At 47.9% G+C, this 19145-nt stretch overlaps 1 protein-coding gene across 2 annotated transcripts in view; it reads left to right on the forward strand.

The window, feature by feature from the left end:
* Positions 1 to 19145, forward strand: part of KIAA1755 — a 34916-nt gene that overhangs the window by 4721 nt on the left and 11050 nt on the right. For both annotated transcript variants that reach the window (XM_083447272.1, XM_083447271.1), the window contains exons 2-7: positions 3896 to 4093; positions 6366 to 7638; positions 12395 to 12574; positions 13224 to 13347; positions 15902 to 15995; positions 17657 to 17743. In XM_083447272.1, coding sequence (XP_083303398.1) covers positions 3896 to 4093; positions 6366 to 7638; positions 12395 to 12574; positions 13224 to 13347; positions 15902 to 15995; positions 17657 to 17743 — 1956 coding nt within the window. The remainder of the gene's footprint in view (positions 1 to 3895; positions 4094 to 6365; positions 7639 to 12394; positions 12575 to 13223; positions 13348 to 15901; positions 15996 to 17656; positions 17744 to 19145) is intronic.

The raw sequence follows: 19145 nt of genomic DNA on the forward strand, positions 1-19145 counted from the left end.
GTAGTGGCACCCGCCCTGTGGAGCGCCCTCCCATCAGATGTCAAAGAGATAAACAACTACCTGACATTTAGAAGGCATTCGAAGGCAGCTCTGTTTAGTGAAGGTTTTAATGTGTGACATTTTAACGTATTTTTAATCTTTATTGGAAGCCGCCCAGAGTGCCTGGGAAACCCAGCCAGATGAGCGGGGTACAAATAATAATAATAATAATATGCTCAGATCCTGCTTGCAGGCTTCCCTAAGGGGCACCTGGTGGGGCACTGTGAGAACAGGAGGCTGGACTAGATGGGCCCTTGGCCTCATCCAGCAAACTCTTTTTATGCAGAATAAATTTGGGGGAGAAGCAGGAAGGTTACAGGAGCCTTGCAGGGCCCACAAGTCTTTTTGAGGCAGTGGGAAGCCAAAGAAGAGCAAAGCCTCAAATCTGTATGAAACCACAACAGTAATCCTCACCAAGCCATAAAATGCCTCAAACTGTGTGTTTGAAGTGGTGGGGTGGGATCCGGAGCAGTGTTCTTCTCTGCCCCTCCCCCATGTCCCGCTGCACCAGAAGGTTGTGTGGTTTTAATGGGAAAGGGAAGAGCTTTCAGGGAAGCCCACCCGCCGCCATCCCAAGGTCAAAAGTGAGGAAGCAAAGTCCTCCTCTCAAAGACCTTCTAGAATACCTTGTGAGGAGAGAGCAGAATTTTCATTCCGTGAAATGCATGATTCACGTTTTGCTTCAAGCGCAAACCTGATTTGCTAAAATCAGCGAGATTTAGCCGTTGAATTCAGTGGGACTCAGTTGCACCCTCTGATTTTTCAGCTGTGGTTTTAGCGAGACAAAATAATGAATCTAGGCTTAATTGTGGCCCCAAACTACCTGTCAAGTGTCTAAAATCTGAAACAGTTCTCACAGCAGAGAGAGATTTCTTCCACTCTCTGGCCCCCGCTCCGTCACCTTCTGAATCACATTCCGTTTGCAGGTTTAACAATTTAAACACAATGACCATAATTATAACACATCGCAATGTAACGCAACCACAGGGGTTTGGACAGGATGACGCTTCGGGTCCCTTCCAGCTCTGCAGATTTCTGGGTCCATGAACATGACCAACTCCACCGAAACCTCTGGTGTTTAGATGAGCGCAGAGCATTCCAGCAGGTCAGCTAACAATATCCAGCCCCGGCAATACTATCCACCGGCACGAAGCATTCCTTCAGCTGCGCAAACGCTTCCCAGAACTTTTCCATAAACAGAACGGGACGCAGAGGAGGTGCAAGTTCCTTCCAATTTAAACCCAGCTCCTCGGCGCAGCTGGGATTTCCATTTGGCCGCCTGGTTCCCGAAGCCAGGGCTTTTGGCAGGGAGCGCCGCAAGAGAGCATCACGAGGAGGGTGATAAAATTTCCAGGGCTGGCTGGCAGCGCTGCAGCTTTTGTGGGAGGCAGAGATGTTTTTGGGGAGAGCAACAGGCCCTCTTGCAAGATCTTCCTCTCATCACCCAGGAGCAGCTTCTCCTCCTCCTCCTCCTCCTCGGCCATCTGCCAGGAACGCAGAGTCTGGGAAGAGGTCTGGCTTGCAGGATAAATAGGGTGGTCCCTCCAGAGCGTGGGCTGCGGGAACAGAGCTCCGCAAACATCTTTCATGTCGGGCTGAGCCAGAGCAGCTCCCCAGAGGCCACCCCGGGAGCAAGAGGGAAGAGGGAGGGTGCTCTTCGGGAGAGCCGACTCAAGTCCCCCAGGCCAGGGGCGTCGGGGCGGGCCAGCGCTCGACTTGCTTACATTGGACGGGTGATCGAGGCACCGCCAAGAGCCCTCTGTGCAAACACAGAGGCCAGGGAGAGATTTCCTGGTCAGAGGTTTCCATCTCAACACAAACAGAGGCTTGCCAGAGGTTGAGATCCAGAAGGGTTTAATCTCACGCTGGAGCCAGATGAGAGCTTTTCAGAGTCTTGTGATTGGAGCCCTAGTTACCCAGGCTGTATACAGTGGTACCTCGGGTTACAGACGTTTCAGGTTACAGATGCTTCAGGTTACAGACTCCGCTAACCCAGAAATAGTACCTCAGGTTAAGAATTTTGCTTCAGGATGAGAACAGAAGTCGTGCTCCGGCGGCACGGCGACAGCAGGAGGCCCCATTAGCTAAAGTGGTGCTTCAGGTTAAGAACAGTTTCAGGTTAAGAAAGGACATCTGGAACGAATTAAGTACGTAACCCGAGGTACCACTCTATTGTTGTTGTTGTTTAGTTGTTTAGTCGTGTCCGCCTCTTCATGACCCAATGGACCAGAGCTCACCAGGCACTCTTGTCTTCCATTGCCTCCCACAGTTTGGTCAAACTCATGCTGGTAGCTTTGAGAACACTGTCCCACCATCTCGTCCTCTGTCGTCCCCTTCTCCTTGCGCCCTCCATCTTTCCCAACATCAGGGTCTTTTCCATGGAGTCTTCTCTTCTCATGAGGTGGCCAAAGTACTGGAGCCTCAGCTTCAGGATCTGTCCTCCCAGTGAGCACTCAGGGCCGATTTCCTTCAGAATGGAGAGGTTTGATCTTCTTGCAGTCCACGGGACTCTCAAGAGTCTCCTCCAACACCAGAATTCAAAAGTATCCATTCTTCGGCGATCAGCCTTCTTTATGGTCCAGCTCTCACTTCCATACATCACTACTGGGAAAACCATAGCTTTAACTATATGGACCTTTGTTGGCAAGGTGATGTCTCTGCTTTTTAAGATGCTGTCTAGGTTTGTCATTGCTTTTCTCCCAAGAAGCAGGCGTCTTTTAATTTCGTGGCTGCTGTCACCATCTGCAGTGATCATGGAGCCCAAGAAAGTAAAATCTCTCACTGCCTCCATTTCTTCCCCTTCTATTTGCCGGGAGGTGATGCTGTATATAGGTCTACTCATTTCGTCTCAATCATAGAGTTGGAAGGGACACCGCAGGGTCATCTAGTCCAACCCCGTGAAATGCAGGTGGTTAAACAAGTGTAGAAAGCCAGTGGCAGAGCAGTGGTTGCTAGTTAGAGAGTTGGACAAAGATCTGGGAGAGGCCAGGGTTCGAATCCTGCTGCTCAGCCATGAAGCTCACTGGGTGACCTTGTGGGCCGGCCACTGCCTCTCAGCCTCACCTACCTCCCAGGGCTGTTGTTGCAAGGATAAAACAATGAGGAGAAGAATTATGGATGCCACCTTGAGCTCCTTGGAGGTAGTAAAAAAGGAAATAAATAGGTGCTGCAGGTTTTGGAACACAGCAAAACCCTGCTAACGTGTTTGACCAGTGATGATAGTTGGAAATGTGTGTATTAACTGGGTTTTTAAAAAAAGTTTTGAAAGCTGCCCAGAGAGTTCCGAGACTCAAGGCCTGCAGGCCGAAATATTTGTTGACCAGCACCGTTGTCCTCCATTGTCGTGGGACGTTGGTGGCCACAAGAGAAGCCTACTGAGACAGCCACCGGTGGCACTGGCTCGTAAGCCAGCCTTCGTCTTTGCTGAGGCCTCTGGCCCCCCATCCCTGCCCGTCCGCATCAAGGAGAGCTAAATACAGACTGTGACCTATGAGGCAAATTGCGTCTGCTGTAGGTCGAAGCTGGCAAGGGCAGAGATAAAGCTCTGTGGCCTGTTTGTGTCCTGAAAGCCTGAAGAGGAGTGAGAAACTCAGAGAACCATAGAACTGGAGGGTAGGAAGGGCCCCCCAGAAATCATCCAGTCCAACCAGTGCAGGAACCAGCATGCAAATGGGGAGATCTGAACTTCAGACTAGGGGGGAATCAAAACGGAGAGAAACCACAATGGATGAGATCTGGTTCTGAGCCAGGTGACCCCAGGGTCTGACTCAAAACAAGGTGAAATCATATGTGTGTCTGTGTATATGTAATTGATTGTGAACTGCTCTGACTGCTTGCTGTCCCCCTTCCCTTAAAGGACCCCCAATCCCTGGATGTTGCCGTGCAGAACACGCTCTCGGGCCTCTACCCCCCGTTTGACATCACGGCCCCCACTGTCCTCAGCCAGCTCTTCCGCGTCCTGGAGGCCAAATACCACAGCGATGGGCTGTGCTGCCTGCTGGACTTCCTCATCCCTTCCAAGCGCCTTCTGGAGCACGTGCGGCAGGCGGCCTGCGTAAGTGCAAGAGGAAATGCCCGGCCTTTGGGCAGCTGCCCTTTAGAGCATCCTTCCCCAATCTGGTGCCCTCCAGGGGTCTTGGACTGCAACGGCCATCAGTCTCTGCCATGGGGGCTACAGTCTTAGAATTACAGAGGTGGAAGGGACCCCACGGGTCATCTAGTCCAACCCCTGGCAATCCACCACCGCAAGGTGGAGTCCGTTCCTCTGTCAAAGAGCTCTTAAACTCAGAAGGTTCTTCCTAATGTCGAGTCAGAATCTCCATCCTTGTCATTTGAACCCACTGGTTCTGAATCACCAGAAAACAAGCCTGCCCCATCTTCCTTTTTTTAAAAAAAGTTTTTATTTATACTTTTCAAATTTATACATTTCATTAATTTTACAATCATTTTAATATTTCAAGGTTTGACTTCCTTCCCTCTCTTTCTGCGGTTGTTAATATCTTCTGCATATCCAAATTCATTTAATTTGCTACTTTAATTATCTTAAAGTATAATTTAATTATCTTAAATTAAATTATCATTTAATTTAATTATCTGCTTTAAATATAAACTCTTATGGAGCTGCAGATTATTACAATAATCCTGCCAATGTTTGTATCTGTTTGCAATTTATCTGTAAATATTCAAAAAACCATTTCCATTCTTTCATTAAAAGTTTGTTATCTTGATTTCTTATTCAAGCTTGCTCCATGTTCCCTGGGACCCAGACAGCCCTTCTGAAATTTGAAGGTGGCGATCATGTCACCTCTCAGCCTCCTCCTTTCCACAAAAGTCCAAAACATCTGTAGGGCACCAGGTTAGAATGGGAAGGGACCCCTCAAGTCCATCTAGTCCAACCCCCTTCAAATGCTGGAATCTCCATTAAAGCATGCATGACAGATGGAGGTTGCTTGCATTAGAGACAGCGCAGAGAGGGCCACATCCTCCCATCATGATCTTGTCTCATGCAGGCCCATGAAATAATAATAAATAATAATAATAATAATATAATATAATATAATATAATATAATATAATATAATATAATATAATATAATAATATAATATAATATAATATAATATAATATAATATAATATAATATAGTAGTAGTAGTAGTAGTAATAATAATAATAATAATTTCTTATTTATACCCCACCCATCTGGCTGGGTTTCCTCAGCCACTCTGGGCAGCTTCCAACACAATATCAAAATACAATAGTCTATTAAACATTAAAAGCTTCCCTAAACAGGGCTGCCTTCAGATGTCCTCTAAAAGTCTGGTAGTTGTTTTTCTCTTTGACATCTGGTGGGAGGGCGCTCCACAGGGCGGGCGCCACCACCGAGAAGGCTCTCTGCCTGGTTCTCTGTAACTTGGCTTCTCGCAGGGAGGGAACCACCAGAAGGCTCTCGGTGCTGGACCTCTGTGTCCGGGGAGAACGATGCGGGTGGAGACGCTCCTTCAGATATACTGGACCGAGGCCGTTTAGAGCCAGTGTGGTGTAGTGGTTAAGAGCGGTAGTCACGTAATCTGGGTAACCGGGTTCGCGTCTCCGCTCCTCCACATGCAGCTGCTGGGTGACCTTGGGCCAGTCACAGTCTCTCAGCCCCACTCACCTCACAGAGTGTTTGTTGTGGGGGAGGAAGGGAAAGGAGAATGTTAGCCGCTTTGAGACTCCTTAAAGGGAGTGAAAGGCGGGATATCAAATCCAAACTCTTCTTCTTCTTCTTCTTCTTCTTCTTTAAAGGTCAGCACCAACACTTTGAATTGTGCCCAGACACATACTGGGAGCCAATCTATACTGAGGCTGAGGAAGCAAGGATAAGTTGCATCCCATAATTATAAATAAATAAATAAATAAATCCTTTATTAGGCATAGCAAACCACACATTATCAAACAGACGTTGTATACAAATTGTGCAAAATACGAGCTCAACCTAACAAGGTTTGTCCCAGTCAGATATTTAACTCCAGAGAAAATCAATTTGCATAAATAATGCAATACAACATTACCACATCACCAATCAATTAAGAACCACTAAATATCTTTATAATGGCCCAGTCTTTCTACATGGACAGCACTCAAAAATTCAGCCACTATTAAAGTAATTTGATCATTCCTGTCCGAGAACAGGTCCTGAACCGTTAGTAGCATAGAATTGAGCCTATTGTGTTGTAAGGACTCTAATAATTGTCTTCTGGCATAAATGCCAAAATCACAAGAAAAGAAAATATGAAAAGAATATAATTACATTCTCCTTCTCTGCCCCTTTTTCGTGCCTGTCTGCAGGCTCCTTACTCCGGCTGCGTCTTCCTCCACGAAGGGTGGCCCCTGTGCCTCCACGAGAAAGTGGTCGTCCACCTGGGACCGCTCAACCCTCTCCTTCTTCGCCCGGGGGACTTCTACCTGCAAGCGGAGCCCTGTGGGGAGCAGTCGGCCTGCCTGGTGGTCAAGTGCCTCTCCAGGGACCTCACCACCGTGGAGAAGATCTCCGTCCCCGAAGCGTCCTGCTCCTTGCTGTTCACCAAAGAGTGGCTGGAGGAGGTCAACCGAGACTTGGACCGGCCAACGCTCCACACCTGCCTGGTGGCCACTGGGAACGGGATCGTCCCCCTCCCGTGGAATAAAATAGCCGTCCCGGAATTTGTTGGGGTGCCCAAAACGGAAGGTTTGGTGGAGCAAGAGTCCTCAACCCACCTAGCAAATCTGCGTCCGGACTGCAGTCCCGACTCAGGGAGTTTGCAGTCCTCTCCGGTTAAGTATCCTGGCCTCATCAAAGTTGTAGAAGGAACCTGGAAGAAATCCGCTCTCTTTGCTTTGCCGAGTCTGTGCGACATCATCGGCGACAACCTGGAGGGCGAATATGTGAATCTCCTGGGGTTTTCCGAAGAAGGGAAGCAAGATAATTCTCCTCCCACCAAGGCAACAGGGTCAGCCAGTGGGGAGCAGCTGCACAGAGATGCAGCATCACCCAAGGTGGAGAAGGACCTCCTTTTGGTGAATGGGGACGACGGGGAGATGGCCGGGGGCTGGAGCTGCGGGAAGGTGCAAAACTCAGAGGAAGGGCCTTGCACACCTTGCCTGAGGCGGCGGCTGGGCCAAGACGCCAAGGTTCATGAGCCGAGGTGCAGGTACCGTGAGTCGTACGTGGCGGCCCTCAAGAACCCGGTCAGCTTCAGCTCTGGCTTGATGGCAGCTATTTTGGAAGAGATGGATACGTCAAAGCAGGGCTCCTCTTCTCTCTCGGAAAGCACAGGCGTGCGGCCTCTGGAGGGATCAGGCCAGGGGGCTCCCCAAATTTTCTCTGAGCAGCCGAACAAGATTGAGAAAGCGGAGGACGACTCTTCCAAGCCAGGCCACTCCAGACTCCCGAAGCCTCCGGCCGACTGTCCCGCTGCCAGCAATAAATTCTCATTCCTGAAAGGCCACCGTCAGCTGGGCTCCTCGGCGGGTGGCCTGCCAGGGGCGGAGAAGGCCGGGAAGGGCCAGGAGGGGCACCGGAAAAGGACGTCGGCCGTGTGCTCTCCCCGCACGGCCAGAGCCAAGGCGGCAGCTGGGAAAGGTGAGAGTGGGAATAAAGGGAAGGGTGGGGAGGAAGCCACACAGAAGCATGCTCAGAGGCCTGCGGGGGGACGGGCACACTGAAGTCTGCATGGTGCGCTGGCATCGCGGGCTCAGGGTTATGTGCAAAAGGTTGCAGCATTGGGGGCTTTTCTGCCTGGAGAAAAGGAGAGAAAGAGGGAGCACAACACAGTTATGCACGGCTTGGAGAAAGGGGATGGAGGAAAGTTTTTCTCCTTCTTCCATAAGACTGGTACTGGTGGGCATCCACTGGAGGGCTGGAAGAAGATTCAGGATGCAGCCCAGCCGCTCTGGGAGGCTTTCAACAAATTAAAACACAATATGAACAGACTGCCTTCCTGTTCAAATGGTTGTTATTATTATTATTATTTCGTTATCTATACCCCATCCATCTAGCTGGGTTTCCCCAGCCACTCTGGGCAGCTTACAACAACATTATCCTGGTGGGATAAGTCCCACGATTGGAATGTAAAAATGGAGGGATACAATCTATTTCAGAGAAACAGACCAGACAAGAAAGGAGGAGGAGTGGCGTTATATGTCAGGGATGTGTATACCTGTGAAGAGATCCAAGATTTAGAACCTCAAAGCCAAAGTGAGAGCATTTGGGTCAAAATTAAGGGAGAGAAGAATAACAGTGACCTCATTGTGGGAGTTTACTATAGATCCCCAAGCCAAACGGAGGACATAGATGATGCCTTCCTGGAACAGATGGCCAAGCATGCAAAAGGAAGGGAGATAGTAGTAATGGGGGACTTCAATTACCCAGATATTTGTTGGATGTCAAACTCAGCCAAGAGCATAAGGTCAAACAGATTCCTCACTGGCCTTGCAGACAACTTCATTGTCCAGAAAGTGGGAGAAGCAACAAGAGGAACAGCCATTTTAGATCTGGTCCTAACCAATGTCGATGACCTGGTTAATGGGGTAGAAGTGGAAGGATCATTAGGCGCAAGTGATCATGCTCTTCTGAAGTTTACTATACAACGGAAAGGAGCAGCCAAGCATACTAGGACTCAATTTCTTGACTTTAAGAAAGCCGACTTCATAAAACTTAGGGAAGTGCTGGGTGAGATCCCATGGACAGTAATACTAAAAGGAAAGGGAGTTCATGATGGCTGGGAGTTTGTTAAGAGGGAGATAGTAAAAGCACAACTTCAGGCAATACCAATGAGACGGAAACATGGAAGGTGCCTAAAGAAGCCAGGGTGGCTATCTAAAGAACTTTTAACTGAGTTAAGATTAAAAAAGGATGTGTACAAAAAATGGAAAAGGGGGGAAACCACCAAAGAGGAATTCAAACAAATAGCCAGCACGTGTAGACACAAAGTCAGAAAAGCTAAAGCACAGAATGAACTCAGGCTTGCTAGAGAGGTTAAAAGCAACAAAAAAGGCTTCTATGGGTATGTTCGTAGCAAAAGGAAGAACAAAGAAACAGTGGGGTCACTCAGAGGAGAAGATGGTGAAATGCAAACAGGGGACACAGAAAGGGCTGAACTCCTCAATGCCTTCTTTGCCTCAGTCTTCTCCGATAAAGAAAACAATGCCCGACCTGAAGAATTTGGAGGAAATGATTCAGCAGAGGAAACACAGCCCAGAATAACTAAGGAGATAGTACAAGAATACTTGGCTAGTTTAGATGTATTCAAGTCTCCAGGGCCAGATGAACTGCATCCAAGAGTATTAAAAGAACTGGCAGATGTGATCTCAGAACCACTGGCAGTCATTTTTGAGAATTCCTGGAGAACAGGCGAAGTCCCGGCAGACTGGAGGAGGGCAAATGTCCCTATTTTCAAAAAGGGGAAAAGAGAGGACCCAAATAATTACCGCCCAGTCAGTCTAACATCAATACCAGGGAAGATTCTAGAGCAGATCATTAAGCAAACAATCTGTGAGCACCTAGAAAGGAATGCTGTGATCACCAATAGTCAGCATGGATTTCTGAAAAATAAGTCATGTCAGACTAACCTGATCTCATTTTTTGACAGAATTACAAGCCTGGTAGATGAAGGGAACGCAGTGGATGTAGTCTACCTTGATTTCAGCAAGGCATTTGACAAGGTGCCCCATGATATTCTTGTAAAGAAGCTGGTAAAACGCGGTCTTGACTATGCTACCACTCAGTGGATTTGTAACTGGCTGACTGACCGGACCCAAAGGGTGCTCATCAATGGTTCCTCTTCATCCTGGAGAAGAGTGACTAGTGGGGTGCCACAGGGTTCTGTCTTGGGCCCGGTCTTATTCAACATCTTTATCAACGACTTGGATGATGGACTCAAGGGCATCCTGATCAAATTTGCAGATGACACCAAACTGGGAGGGGTGGCTAACACCCCAGAAGACAGGATCACACTTCAAAACGACCTTGACAGATTAGAGAACTGGGCCAAAACAAACAAGATGAATTTTAACAGGGAGAAATGTAAAGTATTGCACTTGGGCAGAAAAAATGAGAGGCACAAATACAGGATGGGTGACACCTGGCTTGAGAGCAGTACATGTGAAAAGGATCTAGGAGTCTTGGTTGACCACAAACTTAACATGAGCCAACAGTGTGACGCGGCAGCTAAAAAAGCCAATGCAATTCTGGGCTGCATCAATAGGAGTATAGCATCTAGATCAAGGGAAGTTATAGTGCCACTGTATTCTGCTCTGGTCAGACCTCACCTGGAGTACTGTGTCCAGTTCTGGGCACCACAGTTCAAGAAGGACACTGACAAACTAGAACGTGTACAGAGGAGGGCAACCAAAATGGTCAAAGGCCTGGAAACGATGCCTTATGAGGATCGGCTAAGGGAGCTGGGCATGTTTAGCCTGGAGAAGAGGAGGTTAAGGGGTGATATGATAGCCATGTTCAAATATATAAAAGGATGTCACATAGAGGAGGGAGAAAGGTTGTTTTCTGCTGCTCCAGAGAAGCGGACACGGAGCAATGGATCCAAACTACAAGAAAGAAGATTCCAGCTAAACATTAGGAAGAACTTCCTGACAGTAAGAGCTGTTCGACAGTGGAATTTGCTGCCAAGGAGTGTGGTGGAGTCTTCTTCTTTGGAGGTCTTTAAGCAGAGGCTTGACAACCATATGTCAGGAGTGCTCTGATGGTGTTTCCTGCTTGGCAGGGGGTTGGACTCGATGGCCCTTGTGGTCTCTTCCAACTCTATGATTCTATGATTCTATGATTTTTTTAAAAAATCAATCCCCTAAAACTTCCCTAAACAGGGCTGCCTTCAGATGTCTTCTAAAAGTCTGGTAGTTGTTCTTCTCTTTGACATCTGGTGGGAGGGCGTTCCACAGGGCGGGCGCCACCACCAAGAAGGCCCTCTGCCTGGTTCCCTGTAGCTTTGCTTCTTGCAATGAGGGTACCGCCAGAAGGCCCTCGGCGCTGGACCTCAGTGTCCAGGCAGAACGATGTGGGTAGAGATGCTCCTTCAGGTATACTGGATTGAGGCCGTTTAGGGCTTTAAAGGTCAGCACCAACACTTTGAATTGTGCCTGGAAATGTACTGGGAGCCAACGTAGGTCTTTCAGGACCAGTGGTATATGGTCTCAGCAGCCACTCCCAGTCACCAGTCTAGCTGCCACATTCTGGATTAGTCGTAGTTTCCGGTTCACCTTCAAAGGTAGCCCCACATAGAGCGCATTGCAGTAGTCCAAGTGGGAGATAACCAGAGCATGCACCACTCTGGCCAGACAGTCTGCGGACAGGGAGGGTCTCAGCCTGCATACCAGATGAAGCCGGTAAACAGCTGCCCTGGACACAGACTTGACCTGCGCCTCCATGGACAGCTGTGAGTCCAGAATGACTCCCAGGCTGCGCACCTGGTCCTTCAGGGGCACAGTTATCCCATTCAGGACCAGGGAGCCCCCCCCCACCCACCCACACCCTGTCCCCCCCAAAACAGTCCTTCTGTCTTGTCAGGATTCAACCTCAATCTGTTAGCCGCCATCCATCCTCCAACCACCTCCAGGCACTCACACAGGACCTTTACCACCTTCACTGGTTCCGATTTCAAAGAGAAGTAGAGCTGGGTGTCATCTGCATACTGATGAACACCCAGCCCAAATGCCCTGATGATCCCCTTAAAAGAGGATTAGGCAAATTCATGAAGGAGGGAAGGGCTATTGATGTCTTCTCTGCCTCCACAGTTGGAGGCAGCGATGCTTCTGAAGGCACAAGAGCCCTCTGCCCAGCCCTCTCTCTTCCAGCAGCTGGGATTCAGGAGTACTGCTGCCTTCGACTGCGGACTAGACGGGCCTTTGGTCTGATCCCATATATGTCTCTCCCCTGATCTGCCTATGGGACAGCTCCTCTCTGCATTTCTCCTGCTCTGGAGGGTATGACTCGAACCAATGGCTTCAAGTTACAAGAAAGAAGATTCCGACTAAACATTCGGAAGAACTTTCTGACAGTAAGAGCTGTTTGACAGTGGAACAGACTCCTTAGGGAAGTTGTGGACTCTCCTTCCTTGGAGGTTTTTAAGCAGAGATTGGATGGCCATCTGTCATGGATGCTTTAACTGAGATTCCTGCATTGCGGGGGGTTGGACTAGATGACCCTTAGATCCCTTCCCAGTCTAAGATTCTCTGTTTTCAGGGCACAATGTGACCTGATTTGTGGGGTATTCTTGGGTAGTCCTGATCTGTGATGGGTGTGTGGGTGTGTCAGCATAGATCACAGCGTTTGGGGACAACCCATCTCTGCTACTCTCTAACTTTCACGTCTTTCTCCTGGCCAGCTGACGTCGTGCTTTCAGAACTTCCAGCTCCCAAGAACGCGGAGAGTGTCACCGTTCCTACGTCCCCCGCCGATGTCCTGCTCAGAGAATCGCCTCCTCTGGGATCTGGCCCACAGGATCTGGCCCAGTGGGAGACGCTCAGTCCTGAGCTTTTATCTTCTGGGATTGTATGTCTGCCAGGTACTGCAATAGTGCTGCAATAGTGCCGTCACCGTCTTCACACGCAGCTGACCTCTTGCACAGCTCTCATTTGCACCAAAGACTGCAATGGGCCACATTAAAAACATCTCAGGGTGATCTGCACTTTGGAGGAACCACAGCTCACTGTATGCTGCAGTAGACTAATGCACCACCCTTCAGGAAACTGTTCCATTGGTCTGGAAAGCCCAGTACCTGAGAATTTTCTGGTGGCTCCTGCCCTGAGGTTGCAACCTTTCTAGCTATCCCCAAAGAAAGCGGACCATAATAAGTAAATCCACATTTATATTTTTCTTCTATTGAATATAATAATGGGTGCCGCTAGACCAGGAGGGTTTCGAAAAGCAGGTGTGGGAATGCAAGAGCCAGCGGGGCTTGCAGTGTTGGGAGAGTCCTGGGTTCAAATCCTGCCACTCAGCCACGAAGCTCACTGGGTTTGACCTTGGGGGCAGCTACTGCCTCTTGGCCTGACCTACCTCACAGGGTTCTTGTGAGGATAAAACGGGGGATACCAAAGTACACCACATTGAACACCTTGGAGGAAAAGGTGGGGTATCGATGAACTAAGTCTCTCTCTCTCTCTTGGCATCTTATCACATTTATGGTTGCATTGACTTTCCTTTGGCTCCAGGAAACGTGGATAAGCTTGGCAGACCCATCGTCCAGATCTGCAGCGGTGGCCCAGCGTGGCAAGCCCCGTGGTGCTCAGCCAGAGAAGTGGCACGCCTTCTCCTCTTCCTTTGCACCATGTCTAGGTCAGTCCCCCTCCTTCAGCGGCCGGCCAGCCGCCTGGGACTCCCTTGTCAGTTCCTGTGATGGTCAATGAGAACGATGCTCAGGTCTCTTTCCTGCAGTCGTAGACAAATAACATCATAGAAGCGTCACGTTGGAAGGAGCCCCCAGGCTCACCTGCTCTGGTTGTCAGATACGATTGAAGGCATGAGGGCATGGATGCAGATATGAGTGGTTTGGCGGCGAGTGTTGCTCAGTTGGTGGTTGGGCATCAGGGCCAAACCCTGGGTAAAAGTAAAGGGACCCCTGACCATTAGGTCCAGACATGGCTGACTCTGGGGTTGCGGTGCTCATTTCGCTTTACTGGCTGAGGGAGCCAGCGTACAGCTTCCGGTTCATGTGGCCAGCAGGACTAAGCCGCTTCTGGCGAACCAGAGCAGTGCACGGAAACACTGTTTACCTTCCCGACGGAGCGGTACCTATTTATCTACTTGTACTTTGACGTGCTTTTGAACTGCTAGGTGCGCAGGAGCAGGGACCGAGCAAAGGGAGCTCACCCCGTCGTGGGGATTCGAACCGCCGACCTTCTGATCGGCAAGCCCTAGGCTCTGTGGTTTAACCCACAGCGCCACACATGTCCCAAACTCTGGGTATCCCATGATCAAAGGGATCTGGGGCGGGGGGGCAGAGCCGAAGGCATTCCCCCAGACGGGGGTCACCCTATTTTATGTAAGTCTCAGGAACCCCCGCCTGCATCGACCTACGCTTCACTTCCGATGGGGGGGCTGGAAGTATTTAGATTGCCCCCTGCACAAGCCAAACCTCTTTCATCTGTATTCAGTAGTTACAGCCCGTTTTGACCCCCAAAACCAGCCTCATTGGTCTCTTATTTATATGGGTTGGGGCAGGTTGGATTTGATTTAAATCAAATTGATTTAAATCAAATCAAGTCTTACTGACTAGTGATTTAAATCAAATTGATTTAAATCACTAGTCAGTTAAGACTTGATTTAAATCATTTTTCTTTTACAGAAAGACTCATTCTTGCTGGTATCATCTTAATATTGACAACAAGAGAAAGGGTTTTTTTTTTAATAATAAATTTTTAGAGTTTTTTTTGCAGTTATATCAAAAATTACTGATTTGGTTATATTGTTAGAAATACATAGACAGATAATTATGAAATTATTGCGAGGTTTAATAAGTCAACTGTTTATATTTGTACAACTTTTCTGCTGTACTTTATTAGGAGAAAAATAATGATTTCTTTAATAACAATTTAAACAATTTAACTAAAACAATAACAATATAGCATATGTATCAATGTTTGTTAACTGATGTGGATAAACAATTTTTTAAATAAAAAAACCCCTTGGACTCAAACTTATGAGTTTAGCACACGTGAAAACCTTAAAATAAATCCTTCTTTCCTGATGAATAGCCTTTGGACAATAATGTAACTTAAATAGAAAACTATCTTTAGAAAGATTTTTCCTCCAAAAGCAATTTATTTTAAAAATCCAATTTAAATAATAATAATAAAATCATTGATTTTTTTCTACCCTGGGTTGGGGTACGGGGAGCCTGGTGCCTGGTCCCACAACTCCCTGGCAATGCAGGGATTGCAAGGGCCGCCTCAGAGAGAGCGCCTGGCCCTACAGATTTCAATCATAGAATTGTAGAGTTGCCCACCGCAGGCCCAGGGCCGAATTTAGGTTTGATGTGGCCCTCAGCTCCTGAAGGTAATGGGGCCCTCTATATGTCCAGCTGCCCTTTGTCAACAAGAAATTGTCACTGTATCTAAAGCCATTTGCGCATAACAAAATAGGTATTTTATCGAAGTAATTGTTGAACTGAAATACAGCTAAGAAGACGTATATTAATAGTGAAATAATTATTAAGCTCTAACTTAAAATGATTTTTATTCATAACAAACTTAATAATGCAAACACATTGGCATTTGGCAATAGCAAAAGTTCCATTAGAAATACAATTTACAAAGACTCATAATCTTGTTTCTAGAAACTTGCTATAACATGAAATAATAATAGGTGTACATATATGATGCAAACTACTAATAATTATAAATAGCAGAATATAGGCACCCTGTATATATAAATGAGCAAACCAGTGATATTTTAGGGAGCAGGCTAGCAGGCGAGGCCCATTATTTACATCATAGGAGCCTACACAACACAAAACACTGTTGCTGTAGGTAGGTTTGGTTTTATTGGTTTTTTATCTTATATTTTAGAAATGTACATCCAGTTGTTGTTTTTTTCCTTTAATTTTTTGGGGCCCCCAAGAGAGTGGGGCCCTAAGCTGGAGCTTGTTGAGCTTATACGTAAATCCTGCACTGCACAGTCAGCAAAATAGAGAGGGGGTCTGGCCCACTCCATGAAAATTTTTTTGGGGGGGGGATGACCCCCTTGGCTCCCCCCCCCCCATAGCGCCAGAATGTGCAATAATGTCTATCCTCCCACAGCATCTCATGCAAGTCTTTGAGTTTGCGTCTCCCACCATGGAGTAAAAACCATCCTTTCACCCAGTTGGTCTGCATCTCTTTCCATTCTGCAGGAAGCTTTCGAAGGACACGGGGCTGGCGCTTGTCATCGATGCCAGAAAGGAGATGCCACCGCCCGCCCTCTCTGCCGCCCTCGGATCCGTCCAGGTAATCTCAGGTGGGTGGGAAAAATCACAGCGAGGGGAGGGGAGTTTGCAGGGAGCAGCTGGCTTTTTCCAGAGAGGTTTTGTCACCCTAAGTCACTGTTCTGTACTGAGTTGAATAGGATTCAGAATGCAGCAGTCTGATTGGCCCTAGAACAATAGGACCCAGAATGCAGCAGTCTGATTGGTCCTAGAACAATAGGACCCAGAATGCAGCAGTCTGATTGGTCCTAGAACAATAGGACCCAGAATGCAGCAGTCTGATTGGTCCTAGAACAATAGGATCCAGAATGCAGCAGTCTGATTGGTCCTAGAACAATAGGACCCAGAATGCAGCAGTCTGATTGGTCCACAGGAGCCACCCAATCCAGCTCCAGGTGGAAGGGAATCTGCAACCTGATTGGCCTACAGGAGAATCCCGGAATTGGCCAATCACGCGGGGCCCATTGTGTAAATAATGTATATAAAGCAGACATCCTGGGGGAATTTCCATTCCTCTTCACCACTGTGAGCTGAATAAAGAGCATGAAATCCACTCTGGATTCCTTTCAATCACAAACTGCAAGGAACAGCTCCTCGCGGCCCTCATGTGGTGAAACAGAGGTACAGCAGATATTTTTAAAAATAATGTTAATAATAATAATAATTGCTGTACATGTACAGTGGTGCCTCGCAAGACGAAAAGAATCCGTTCCACGAGTCTCTTCGTCTAGCGGTTTTTTCGTCTTGCGAAGCAACCCTGTTAGCGGATTAGCGGATTAGCTGCTAAAAGGCTATTAGCAGCTTAGTGCCTTAGAAAAAGGGGGTGGGGAGCGAAAAAAAATCTCAAGAATCGCAAGACATTTTCGCCTTGTGAAGCAAGCCCATAGAGAAATTCGTCCTGCGAAGCGCATTGAAAAACGGAAAACCCTTTCATCTAGTGGGTTTTCCGTCTTGCGAGGCATTCGTCTTGCGGGGCACCACTGTATTCATATCCTGCCTTTCCCCCCAGACTGGGACTCAAGGCGGCTTACACAAATTAAAACAGCACAAATAAAATGGAAAAAAGCTAAAAACAGACAAAGGGTGATTGTTAAAAAGTTATTAAATGGCTAGAATTAAAATAATATAAAAACAGATCTGTTAAGTACAGATAATACAAGCATAACTTTCATGGGATGAGACCTGGGACTGAGTTTCTTCTTCCCTCTGTGAAGGATAATCCTTTTGAATCACTTTTTACGATGAGCAATTTCTATAAAACCAGAATGTAAATGCTTGTCTTCCTTCTCCCACACACAAACTATCGGCAAATTGCAGGAGACTGAGGAAGACAATGCAAACCTAATTTTATTTTGGTTTTATTTATCACATTTATACCCCGGCTTTTCCTCCAAAGAGCTGAGTGTGGCCTTCAGGGTTCTCTTCCTCCTCATTTAACCCCCACGCCAACCCTGTGGGGTAGGCTGGGCTGAGAGGCTGAGCTCCCTGGCAGAGCTGGGATTTGAACTCTGGTCTCTCCCAAGTCCTAGCCCAGCTCTCTAACCGCTGTGCCGCCCTGGCTCTAGAGAACCCAGGGACCGTATTCTGTGGGGACGACCGATAAAGGGCTGAATCAAGGCGGTTGGGAAACCCAAAAGCTGGTGTTTGGTGAAATTTCATCCTGGATACCCATTTTCCTTGCAGAAGACCCTGCCTGGCTCCATCCACGCTGTTTTCCTGCTGGCAGAGAAGGAGGCAGCCTCACATTTGGAGAAGCTACCTGGTGTGCAGGTGAGTCCCAGAGCATTGTGTTATTTTGATGCCGAAATATACTCAGAGTCGAGAGTGAATTTCATGCTCTTTTTTCAGCTCCTAGTAGCAATGAATGAAACTTTCCCCAAAACGTCAAGCTATATATACATTATTTACACAATGGGCCCTGCGTGATTGGCTAATTCCGGGCTGCTCCTTTCGGCCAATCAGGTTGTGGATTCACCTCCTCCAGAAGCCTGATTGGCTGTTCCTGCAGGCCAAGCAGGTTGCTGATTCACTTCATCCAAGAGCCTGATTGGGTGCTCCTGCAGGCCAATCAGGTTGCTGATTCACTTCCACCTGGAGCTGGATTGGGTGGCTCCTGCAGACCAATCAGACTGCTGCATTCTGGATCCTATGGTTCTAGGATTCAGCTCAGTACATAACAGATGGGCTCTCCTCTCTCCTCCATCCTGCACTGGTGGAGACGGAGCAGCGTCTGAGGATTGTAAAAGATTCATTTCAGCTATTCACTTCAGCCGTGAGCCCTTTTCACTTCAGAGGCTTCTTATCTTGGCTGCCCATAAATCACGAAGCCTTTGGCTCGACTCCCAGGCCAATTAAGCCAGCCGGACATCAAAGGCACTCTGCCGCGGCAACGAAAAGCCTCACTTGCTTTCGCTTTCCCCACATACCTCAGCAGTCTGTCGCAGTCTTACTCTCCTGTAAGTGCTGTTTATCTGGGCCCCAAACCTGTTGTTGGGATACTGCCAGGGAGACAAAGTCCATCATGAACTCCACGCCGTCTCCAGACGTCCATCAATCTCCCGTAGACACGCAGTATCAGCAATTAGCGACATGAGCTCCAGAAATAGCTTGCCACATTCCAGAACCGATGCACGCTCTTATCAGCAGTGTTCACACAGCAAAAGATGCACGCAGGAGAGCATTATTTCCAAGTTTATTCAGCGTTGATCAGAACAAAGAAAAACACGACTGCCTGCTTGAGAGTTCTGGCAGAGAGAGAGCGAAACGAAAGCAGACACAACAGAAACATCCTGTGAAAACAGGAAATACGCAGACTCTGTGACACAAAGCCTGCTCCCTTTTAAGGTGGAATGGAAATATCCTAACACTAACATCATTTCCCCCCAGACAGCGACGGACCTGATCTCCTGTGTTGCTCATTCTGCTTTCTCAGCTCTCCCCTCACACCTTCATGCAGTCAGCCTCATTCGCAGCCTGTTGTAAGTGAAAGAAATCAAGAAATCAAGTGAAAGAAATCAACAGGTGCAGCTTCCCCCATCTGCTGCGAAACGCTTCACCTGTTGAACTTCTGCCCATCCAAGACTTTGCTGAGTGCACTCCGAGGTCTGTGTAGCCTGGCGTTCTGCCAGGCCCCTAAGGAACCAGATGCAGCCTATGCCTTAAATATTGACTG

Source organism: Podarcis tiliguerta (genome assembly GCF_965153285.1).
Source record: "Podarcis tiliguerta genome assembly, chromosome: 6".
NCBI lineage: Eukaryota > Metazoa > Chordata > Lepidosauria > Squamata > Lacertidae > Podarcis > Podarcis tiliguerta.